Source organism: Centropristis striata, chromosome 4 (genome assembly GCF_030273125.1).
Source record: "Centropristis striata isolate RG_2023a ecotype Rhode Island chromosome 4, C.striata_1.0, whole genome shotgun sequence".
Lineage (NCBI taxonomy): Eukaryota > Metazoa > Chordata > Actinopteri > Perciformes > Serranidae > Centropristis > Centropristis striata.
In genome coordinates, this window is record NC_081520.1 from 28,029,827 (window position 1) to 28,041,836 (window position 12,010).

At 40.1% G+C, this 12,010-nt stretch overlaps 1 protein-coding gene across 2 annotated transcripts; it reads right to left on the reverse strand.

Moving 5' to 3' along the window:
• Nucleotides 1-2,983: 2,983 nt before the first annotated feature.
• On the reverse strand, nt 2,984-11,498 carry zgc:152863 (uncharacterized protein LOC562658 homolog). 2 transcript variants are annotated; one of them, XM_059331370.1, is made up of 5 exons: nt 11,363-11,498; nt 8,078-8,184; nt 6,827-7,030; nt 4,308-4,452; nt 2,984-3,706 (listed from the first exon to the last, which is right to left on the reverse strand). In XM_059331370.1, the coding sequence occupies exons 2-5, from the start codon at nt 8,169-8,171 to the stop codon at nt 3,394-3,396; spliced, it is 756 nt and encodes a 251-aa protein (XP_059187353.1). In that variant the 5' UTR covers nt 8,172-8,184; nt 11,363-11,498; the 3' UTR covers nt 2,984-3,393. The 2 variants fall into 2 exon arrangements, with proteins under 2 accessions (XP_059187353.1, XP_059187354.1); XM_059331371.1 differs by lacking the exon at nt 11,363-11,498 and having other exon boundaries at nt 8,078-8,337.
• Nucleotides 11,499-12,010: the final 512 nt, after the last annotated feature.

Sequence of the window (12,010 nt, forward strand, 5' to 3'; positions counted from 1 at the left end):
TCTTAGAAAGAAATATTGCTATCAATAACCTAAATCCACAGTAGTTAATTTACTCCCAATGTCAGTTTTCCTCTGAGATGTAATAAAGCTGATGTAGTAAAATACAAGTACCTCAAAATTGCACTTAACCCCTTACTGCCTAAATGTATTTACAATTATATAAAAAATAAATTATTTGTGTTTTTGCTTTCAAGCAGATGCAAATTTAAGCAGAGATTGTTGATTTCATTATAGCACATACAATAGATATAAATTTAGGTATGATGCAAATTAGCGACATTAGGCATAATTGGGTGTCGGGATCTTGGAGCATATGGACATTGGTTAATTTGTGCATTTGACGTTAATCAAATGCAGCAGTATTTCTCATTTGTATCTCAAAATGGCATCTGGGGTCCCTTTTGGTCGTCTGGCAAGGAAACAGCCAGAAACTCTACTCCCCATTTATTACCTCTACAGATGTGGGGGTGAGGACACACACACTACCCCTCTCTCTCACATCCTTTCAATGTAAATAATCTTAGATTAGACTGTGTAGATCTCTATACTACTTTGTTTGCTCTACTTAGTTTGTTTATTTAAAACAAATACCTTTTTGTAATAAATATGCTGTCCATTTAATATTGTATGAGTGATATGCCAACCTCTTCATTAAAAATAATTCCAATTTCCTTCAATCTCTACTAAATATGAATATGGTAATTTGATTATTAATTCTTAAGTTAATTATTAATCAATGTTGCAAATTGATTGTTTAGTCACTTTATAAGATTGATTCAGGTGAATTGGCTATCTTTTTTCTGTTTTATAGAGTGGCGCCCCATCTCGAGGTGTCTTAGAGTAAAACTAGAAATATAATTTATTATAATTAATTAATAATTAATTAATTCTGAAAATGGTTAATAATTAATAACACTTTTGAATCGTGAGTCCACAAAAGTGTTGCTCAGGTTCAAGGCATATAAACCCTTACATATTTGATTTCCCCATATAAGGGATAGTATTTATGGTAATGCCGTTCACAGCATAAATGATGGTCTGCATGAGGCATTTACAACAGTTGGTGCCCCGTGCGAGGCATCCATATCATTTATTTGTATCCCCTATGTTTACAGCATTGGCATTATAGTTATTAAAATCATTATCAGTATCAGGTATATAGAATATTTTATTGATGCTATTGTTGCTGAAAAAGGGTTTGACATTGAATAACAACATACAATCATTGCTGTTCCGTCATTACATGTATGTGATGGAGGTGGTTTGAGGCGATTGCGCAACAATCGTCTCCAAGGGGTTACGGTGCTTGAGTGAATGTACTTAATTACTCTACAACTGGTTAAATCTATAAAATTGTTTTGTATTTTACTGTCTTTTTTAAAAAAAAAAATCTTAATTAGTAAATAGTAAAACTGTACTTGCTAACTGCCTGCAGGTTTTGTGAAACAATGGTTTGTCTCTCAGTGACTCCTCATTCATCAGACCTGAACCAGCTGTTTACACGAAACAAAACCAACTCTTCTCCTTTTCATTTCCAGATAACCGACTTCTCATCGAACAACCCCAGGATTCATTCTGAATGAGGAAGTCGTTAATTCCTCAATCACCATCATCATATTTCAGTTCTCATATTATTTGTGCAGGAAAGATTCAGAACATTATCCACTGAAGGAGTTTTTGAATCCACCTCTCCTCTTTCCATGAAAAAAAACCCCTCACAACCCCACAGGGCATGTTTTCTGTTTATGGACACAACAGCAGCAGCTTGTTTGGAATAAAAACAATAAGGAGAAAAAAACAAGAGGCCAAAGTTACTATCTTCAGTAAATAAACTACTTTATGATAATCTTATAGAATATGATTGACATAAGCTTTTGAATGCAGGACTTTTACTTTCAGTGTGGTTATATTACTTTAACTGAAGTAAAGGACCTGAAGACTTCTTCCACCACTGTTGGAATATTTTAAAATCAACTCTCTGATACCCGAAGAAACGATCTGATCAATCTCATTCATCATTCTGTTTTAAAACTTTCATCTTTGCTCATCCAGGGACGCTGAAATGAGCACACACATTTCTAACAGTTTAACTATAATACTCACTGTAGTGTGCTGCTGTGTTCACTGATCTACCTGCTCAGCAGGAGAAGGGGAACAGATAAACAGACCGTTAAAATACTGCAAGAATATCCATAAAACTTTATGGATATTCTTGCAGCTGCTCTGCAAAACTGCATTTAAACAAACAATGAAAATATCAGCAGCTTTGAGAATAACAAAGATACTCTCTGCCGTGTTAAACCCATCAGATCCTGAAGACTGCTGATGCTAATTAACTTTAATCAAGTCACAAACAAGGTCAGTATGTCAAACATCTCAACATTTATTCATATATATATATATATATATTTGTGCAATAATACAATGTACAAATAATTTTTCTGTAAGTATTACAATCCATAGAATAGTTAAGATTTGTTGCCACAATATAAAACATAAAATACATTCAAGGTCTGTGAAGGCGTCAGAGAGAGAGAGAGGATAGAGAGAAAGAGACAGAGGACAGTCAGGTGTCTGGTGGCTTTCAGGTAATTTGGTCCAAAATCTGTTCGTTTTTTTGTTTTTGTTTTTTTGCAGGTTGTGGAATGAAAAAAGTTAAAAGCACCTCTGTGTGTGTGTGTGTGTGTGTGTGTGTGTGTGTGTGTGTGTTTGTGTGTGTGTGTGTGTGTGTGTGTCAGCATCAATGTCACCAGGGCAGTGCACATTTATGTCAGATTCTTTTTACTATACAATTAAATTAATCTTAATTAATTAATTAATTTTTACTTCACTCACACTGAATGAACACTGACAATCTCTTCTACAGAGCGTTCTGTACAGACCAGTCCGCAAACATTAGATATAAAAGGAACATTTTACTGCACAATGAGTACTTTTACTTTAGGTACTTTAAGTACATTTTGCTGATACTTATTTTCCTGAGTTCAGGTTTTTATTCAGGTGGTTTGGTTGCTTCAGATCAACAACCGACAGAAACGCTGCACAAGATCTGCAAGATTCAGACATCGGAAAAAAAGAGCCAGTTTCCTTGGAAACACACTGAGTTTCTGTAACAGCACCATCGTCACACACACACACACACACACACACACACACACACACACATTCTTCTGTCTCACATTCATACAACATGACAAACAGCCAACATTTTATTTATAAACGTCCTCTTCAGTCACGTCTTTGTGATCTGACCACCGGCCAATCTGAGCTTATTGTCTACACTAGCGTGTGATTGGACAGAGAGTCCTGATGCTAGTGAGCTACAGCCAACCAGGGAAAGTGCAGCAGTCTGCTGTTAGTCAGTGAACACTGGCAGTAAATCCTTTAGTCACATCAAGTGTCTTTGTGGTTTGAAAGTGAGACGTGTAGCTGCAGGACGTTCCCGTCCCCCGTCCGCTCTCTGGGCCGCGACATCTGCACCTCCTCGTACGGCGGCGGGGGGTTGTCGGGGCTGGCCAGCAGGGGGCGCCAGCTGCCATCTGACTGGCAGCTCGGAGCCTCCTGCGACAGGAGGAGCTGCGTGGGGCCGGGCGCCGGGCAGGCGGGCAGCCGCTGCCCCCAGCTACCGTACACTGCCTCCTCGTAGGACGGCAGCGAGACCGGATGTCCGTCCACCATCAGGTCCAGCTGGTCTGAGGAGCGCCGGCTGCTGGTACAGAAGGACAGACACTGAATCACCTGACCTCTGACCTCCAGCTACAATAAACACTTGAGATCTGTCCGACAAAGCAGCATTAACCCTTCGGCACAGGCTCACCTGTACCACCTGAGCATTACTGAATCAACATTTAGAACCTTAAACACGAGTCGATAACTTTACTAACAGCAAAACATCAAGCAAGTCCAACTTCAGACCTGAAAAATGAGCTAATATTAATAACTAAGTGTTCACGTGTTCAACGTTTTTATCAGGACGTGACAATTTCTCCATCATAGCTAAAAACAAGTAAAGGCCTGAATGATATTATGAATAAAGTCTTCAAATCCACAACGATTCTCATCCTGCCTGAATATAAACTTAAACATGTTCACCATGCATGTTGGTATCAACCTATAAGACATCATCATTATTCTTCACTTGACTCACTGGATCAATATTTTGAACACAAAACACAAAAAAACTTTGAAAATGATGTGTTTTTTTACTCTCGGTAAATAATTGTAATCTAACATCTGAGAGGTAAGATAAGAATATCTAGTTAAATATATTTGAGCTTATCTCTGGTCATTAACACTTTTTATCTCACCTGTGTGAGTGACAGGGGTAGAGGCGGGACTTGACAACCAGGCAAGCGGTGGTGGTGAGCAGGAAGATGGACACGCCCACCGCCGTCGTGGCCATGCTGGGCATCGAGTCGCTCGCTCGGTCGTCTAACTTCATGTTGGGACCGTCTGAGGACGAGAAACAGACAACTATCAAACACAACAGCTTCACACATCGACATTTGTGAACATTTTGGGGTTTTGGATGGTGGTCAAACAGAACCAGCAGTCTAAGGATCTCCACTCGGGCTGCAGAAAAATTTTGTCTCATTCTTCCGATTAAATGAATCTTCATCTGAAATCTTATGTTTGAGACTCACAGAACATTTAAGGATATCTCAGATGTTTTATAGCTTCACTGCTGAGCCTCGGTGTCAGACTCTGCTCTCTGTAAAACCACCAGACTCCTTCGACACAAACAGTGATTTTACCTACAGAACTGAGGAGCTGCTGCTCTGCTGCTGCCTCCATCACTCAGTCTGTTTGTCAACATTCAACAGAGGAGCTGTGGACCAACAACTGCAGCTGTTTAAAATGACTGGTTCTGTCAATGGAGTCTGGTGGAAGAGCAACTACACACATTGTTCCTGTTAGTTTGTATTCTGTTTAAATTTAAACATTTTGAATATCTGTTTATACATTTCCTCAGTGTGTGTGTGTGTGTGTGTGTGTGTGTGTTTTGTATAAAGACAGTAAAAAGCTTGAATGGATGAACAGAAGCTGCAGCTGATGCTCTGGTGGTTTGAGCTGCTTATCAATAGATTATCAGACACTAAATCAATGAAAGAAGGTTTTTTTATCCTCTTGTCTGGTTTCTCTGAACGTGATCACACAACAGCAGCTTTCCATGAGGCTGTGACAGCGTCAACTCAGAGGAAATGTTTAATGGTTATTACGGCGGCTTCACCCGCTTCCTCTTTCTGACTTCCTGCCACTGACAGAGGAAGTCGGAACTGGTCTGAGGAAAGTAAAGCTTCTCGTTCCGCTGCAGAGCTTCTGTTAAGTAGGTCAAAAGATGAACGCTGCTGCTGCTGCTGTTGCTGCTGAGCATCGGAGGTTTCAGGGTTTACTTTCAGTGCCGTGACGCTGAGATCAAGATTCATTAAGAGCTCGTTCATCCCACAGTTGAGTCGTCTCAGACCCCTCAGTTGATTCAGTTGAACCAGCTCTGAACCTGTTTGCTTTTCCACAGAGAGCCTTGTTACTGTTAACGTCTGTACATGTCTCCGCCCTCTCAGCCAGTATAATAACAGCAGACTACATGTCTCTACAGCAGCGAGCTCGCCGCATCAAACACATTGCAGTTAAACAAGTCAAATAAATGAATGATACACGTTTTAGTTGGTCTCTCTCAATGGCACCGAGTTGGTCTAGTTGGTCAGATAGCCCCGCCCCCAGCCCCTGATGTAGCAGTTTGCGGTTTCAAGACCAGCAAAGAGTTAGTGCTGCTCTGGAACCAGTTTTCCCGAACGGGTGCCGGCTCTTTGGTGATGGAAAACCAAAGAACCGTTGGGCACCGGCCAGGAACCGGCTCTGGTTGAAAAGCCCTATCAGTAACTCAGTATCACAACCGGTCCCAGACCCCCCGAGAGAGGGATCGACCCATATCAAACAAACTCTACCGCAGTTTGATCCACTGTGAACCTGATCCGAACTGTTCCAGGACTGTCTGCTGGAGATCTGGGCTGAAGAACAAACAGGAGCTGCTGCGTTAATAAGAGGAGAACGGACAGTGTCTAAATGTTTTATTGAAGTGTTAGTAACCGTACAACAACGTCTGCTTCTTTAACGGTCACAAAAAGAACCAACTGTCATTAGTGACTCATCAGGTCAGCGTAACACTGAGTCAGCAGGCGGTTCTAAACTGAGCTGATTAGTGCTGGGAAATATCAGGAGAGAACCTCTGAGTGTCAGCTATGTCAGTCTATGACCGGATCTCACTTTGAGTTACAGATCAACATTTAGAACACAAAACACTAGTCGATAACTTTACTAACAGCAAGTCCAACACCAGACCTAATAAACCAGCTAATATCACTAACTAGTAGGAGTAAACTAAGTGTTCACATGTTCAGCGTTTTTATGAGGATGTGACAATTTCTCCATCATAGCTAAAAACAGTTTCATCAGGATGTGACAGTTTTTTTCTCCATTAGAGCTAAAAACAAGAAAAGGCCTGATATTATAAATATTAGAGGAGTCACAAATCTCCAAATCCACAACGTGGATTGTCCGGCCAAGATATAAAGTTAAAACGTGTTCACCATGTTGACCTTTGACTCACTGATCAACATTTTGAACATAAAAAAACATAAAGTCTGATTTATAAAATGATGGTTATTTTACTTTTTTACATTAGAGTTGTGAATGTTGGCTCCAAATCTAACATCTAAGAGGTGAAATTAGCCACTGAAACTCACTGCTGAAATCTGATTTCTGTTGAGGTTTGTGTGAAGAGAACAAAACCCAACATGCTGTGGAGCATTCAGGCGTCTGGACTCACTTCTGACGGGGAGGCAGGTGGGGATGGGCGGCGCCCAGTGGCCGCGGTGGCAGCGGGATGCCCGGACCTTGCTGCTGAGGTGGAAGCCCGGCTCACAGAACAGGTGGATAGACGTCTTCTGGGGGAAACCTCGACACGGGGACGGGTCGCAGCGGAAACCTCCATGTTCAGGCACCAGAGGGTGACTGCAGTTACTGAGCCGGCCTGCACACATACACACACACACACACACACACACAGAACAATAAGAGCCTGTTCTCTCAGACCTCCTCCATCTCTTCTGCCTCTGTTTGTTTTGGCAACAAACTTCTCACTGTTGCCAGTTTAACTTGTTTCTATCACAAGATTTCTGCTATTTCTGTTCAGCTTTACTTTAATCAGCAGAAGGAGACGTAATCAGATTACTTTACTGCAGTAAAAGTACTAATAATACATAATAATAAGACACTGCTGCAAGTTAAAGTCCTGCACTCAGAACCTTTCTTCAGTACATAGATACAAAATGTACTCAACAAAGAAAGTTTGAAGTCCAAAACAGATAAACAGAAAGTGATAATATGTTCCTCCCTTTTCAGTTATATTTTGGTTAAAAAAAATGTATAAAGTCACTGAAACTAATGCAAAAACCCCAAATGACCTAAAAACTTCTATAAGTTAATTTGCTGTCCTGAGAACCTCCAATAATCAGAATATGTATTTTAGTATGAAGAAAGGAGCAATGTGATGCTGACAGCTGATCCTGTTCCTGCAGACCCACTGAGTAAAATTAAGATTATTATTTTTATTATTATTAATAATATTAAAGCAGAGAGCTCCGAGCTGCACTTCCTGTTTCTTCCCCTTTCATGTTAAAAGCCTTTCTGCACAGTTCTAGTACCAGCGAGCCACCTGCTGCTGCTGCATGCGCTCAGTGCAGGTCAGGTGAGCGGAAAATCACCAGAAACAACCAGAATATTAAAGAGTCTCTGATGAAGAGGAAGTTTCATAAAGTTCACTCTGTGTTTCACAATCACTCATCAGTGTTGATAACATTTATCTTCAGGTTTCTCACTTTCAGATCAGCAGCATATAGAAAGTCAATCAGTCATCATAGTGTTTTTTCATTGCTGCAGAGACGTCCAGAAACGTCCAGAAATGTTCTAAAACGTCCTAAAACGTCCTGAAATGTTCAGAAATTTCCAGAAACGTTCAAAAACGTTCAGGAACATCCTGGACACGGGGATAAGAAGTAATAGGCAGAGAGAGTCTCACCTGCTGTGAGCAGCGGTGAGGAGGCCAGCAGCAGGAGTCCACAGACCAGACCGAGGCGTCCACACAGAGATGGAGACAGGACGGACGCAGACATCAAACCAGACTTCCTGAAGACACGACAGAGACGGAGACAGAGAGACAGACAGAAAGAGGGTTCAGTTTCAGTTAAAAATTATGATATAATTATAATAACTTTGATCACCAGACTGTAAACCCTCAACCTCTCAGAGTGAAAGTGTCACACTGACCAAACTAACACACGCACACACGCACACACACCTGACAGCTGCAAAGAAACAGAAACTCTTCATCACCACAACAACACAAACAAATGCTCTGCAGATGACTCGACCTGCCACGATCACACACGCACTCACGCAACATTGTGTGTGTGTGTGTGTGTGTGTGTGTGTGTGTGTGTGTGTTGGGGGGGGGGGACAGTTTGTCTTCACTGTGTGTTTTACTGCTTTCATGTCGTGAGATGTCAGTCATCTGTGGAGCAGCGAGGGAGCCCCCCCCCCACCACCAAACACACTCTCAGTGTGTGGGAGGTCTGTGTGTGAGTCATATCTGTGATATTAGAACTTCTGCTGGAACATTTATCAAGTCAAACACACAAACACGATTCTTCAGATCCATCAGAGCAGAAAATAAAACAACTTCAAGAAGTAAAAGTACACGAAAATATACTGAAAGTACAAACAGGATAATATTCTTTACTGCCGAATGACTGAATGTGAGCAGCAAAAAGAGTCAAACAGCAGAAATACTAAACGTACAGCTCCGTTCCTTTAATATTCCTGTTAATTATTATATTAATATTATTGCTGCAGTAATCTGTCACATATTGCTGTTTCCTGCTGTAGATGTTTAATGTTTTTAGTGACAGACAGATTAATTGTGCAGATTAACGTCACTTTGAGAAATTAACGCTCACATGGCCGATTTACAAAAACTTTACCACCAGATATTATATTTATTTATGTTTTTGATTTATGCAGGTTTATGCTATTGTATGGTATATTATGTTTTATTATAAACTCGAGTGCAGATCTGCTTCGGCTGAGTTAAACACTGGAGATGCTCATCACAGTGCAGCAGTTTGGTTCAGTTCATCAGTTTGTGACATTATATTAACCTTAGCTCTGTGCTGCACCTGTACACTCGAGTCTGTGCAAATCATTTTGACTGTCAGGTCAAAATGATGTCAGTGGGTTTGAGCCTGAGGATAAAGGTAAAAATAAAGAAGTCGATCGTTCTCTGGGAAACATGATGTCGTGCTGATGACGTAAACAACATAAATAAACTCTGTTGGAAATATTGTGACAGGAAGTGATGAAACGCTTTGTGTTTCCAGCCTCAGCAGGAAGAGACAGAACGACAGATCAGATGAACTGTGAGCTCTGTGAGTCTGAGGCTTCAGGCTGAAACTGAAGAACAGGACAGACCCAGGCTGTTCTGCTTTAAACAGAATTTAATATTAAATATAATCAATGTTATATTAATAAACTGAGTCCAACACTGAGACGTGTTGATGAAACTGAATGTAGGTCCAACTGATTCTAGTGAGGTTTTTAAAGCTTTTCATCATTTAGAGTCGACTCATATTTGGAATAATTATGATTCTTTACAGTTATGATGTCAGATAAATAATAAAACATGTTGTGAGCAGTGAGGAAATGAACAAAAAAACTTCCTCTTTACGTTTTTAATCTGACAGAGTTATTATTATACATGAGGCGAATATACGGCTCACTGTGTGTGTGTGTGTGTGTGTGTGTGTGTGTGTGTGTGTGTGTGTGTATGAGAGAACAGAGAAGTGCTGACGCTGCAGTTTGTTTTGTTTTCATGACTGAAACGCTTCAACTGGAACAAAATTCAACCAGAAAGTCGAACAAACTTCATTATTATTATTATTATTATTATTATTATTATTATCATCATCATCATTATTGTTAATGTCATCATTATTATTATCATTATTATTTTTTATTATTATTATTACTATTATCATTATTATTATATTATAATTATTATTATCATCTCAAAATAACTATTAATGCAGATATTAACTTACATTCCTGTCGAGCTGTTTGACCTTGTGCTGTTTTAGTTCAGTGATTCTTATTATTTCTGTTTGTTTATTACTCATAATACAGTTCTGCTCAGCTGATCTCAGACCTGCAGGAGTTTTTATTTACATCTGAAGCTTTAATGATCCATCTGACAGTCAGGTTTCACTGTTTGTTCTGTGATGATTTATGATTTTGTGATGATTTATGATTTCGTGAAGTGAAAAGCTTCTGCTGAAAGAGTTGTGGGAGCTTCTGCTGTCAGGAAACTTTCAGATTGTTATTTCAGTTTCAGATTCACATTTAATGAGGGAAGATCAACTCTGAAACTGTTAAACCCTCTGAGACACAGAGAGTCTCTGCAGGCTCTGATGCTGACAGCCACCAGGGGGCCTCGCCAGAGTCACACTGAATAAAGCTGTTCATGTTAAAACCCCCGATCACTAAAATCCTTCATCTGGTTCACCTACAGACCAAGACTGTAACGACTCAGCAAAAATATCTGAACCTTCAGATTTTCAGCAGAAAATTAGCTGGGAGGAGGGATCTGAACTGGATCTGACTCTGGATCTGGACTGGATCTGACTCTGGATCTGGATCTGGACTGGATCTGAACTGGATCTGACTCTGGATCTAAACTGGATCAGACTCTGGGTCTAAACTGGATCTGAACTGGATCGAAACCGGATCTGACTCTGGATCTGACTGTCAGAAACAGTTTCTGGCTCTGAGATCTCGTGTTTGTTTCACTTTAAATAAAACGACACATTTAAATTTATAAAATATAAAGTTCCCCTGAGTCTCTCTGTTTCAGCTTCAGACTCTCACTGATTATTAACAGCAGCAACAATACTTATTTATAGTTCAAACACAACACGAGCTCTATCACACAGAAACACATCGTAATATTCATATTTATATAAATATGAAGACAGATTATTACAGCGTCCACTGCATTGGCTACCGTTATTTTTTTATTATATTATTATAGGCTATCTATAAATTCATTCTGTTCACTGAGAGAAATATGATCCTATCTCGGCCATGAAGCTGAAACATTGATAACTAAATGTTTTCTCTATGTCTGTCTGACCTCAACACGAAGAATAATTTTTTATGTCAGAGTTTATGTATTTATGATTAAATAAACGGATATATTTATATATAAATACATCACGGAGGATCGATCTGAAGTGAAGCGGAGCGGACTGACCTGACAGCCGCGGAGGAGGCAGCAGCAGCGGGAGGAGGAGCAGCTCCGGGTCCGTGCAGTGGTTAATTAAGGTCCTGGTCGTGGTTTAGATCCTGGTCCTGGTCTGTGAGTCGCGGAGGATCAACAGGCTGTCAGCTGCTCCTCTCCTGCTCAGCAACAAGTGCAGCTCCGCAGCCCCGCTCCCTCTGACCCACCGTCAGCTGGCTGTGACGTCGAGGCTTCTGATTGGACGCTGCAGCAGCAAAGCACGGTCCACTTGTGCGGTCCCACCCACCTACCCATCCCTCCCACACACACAGAGTTCTGTAGAAAACTGAAGAGTTCCGACTAAAAATAAAAATATACAAATGTGTAAAAATACATTTAATCATAAATAAAGAAATGACTATGATTCTAGCTTCTGTCTGATTAACATCAGCTGCTTTTATATCATTAATAAATGTTGAGGAGTTATTAATTCAGCAGCTGCAGCAACACATGAATGCTTCAATAATTATATTTAAATAACTTCTGATTCTGCTGTAAACTGTAAAAGACTACTTTTTATGTTCGGCTATAAGAAGAAAGTTTAGAGTTGTTTTGTCTTGTTATAATTAATTAAAAATGCAGTTCTGAGCCTTCAGATCATCAGTTTCATTCAGTTTTGGT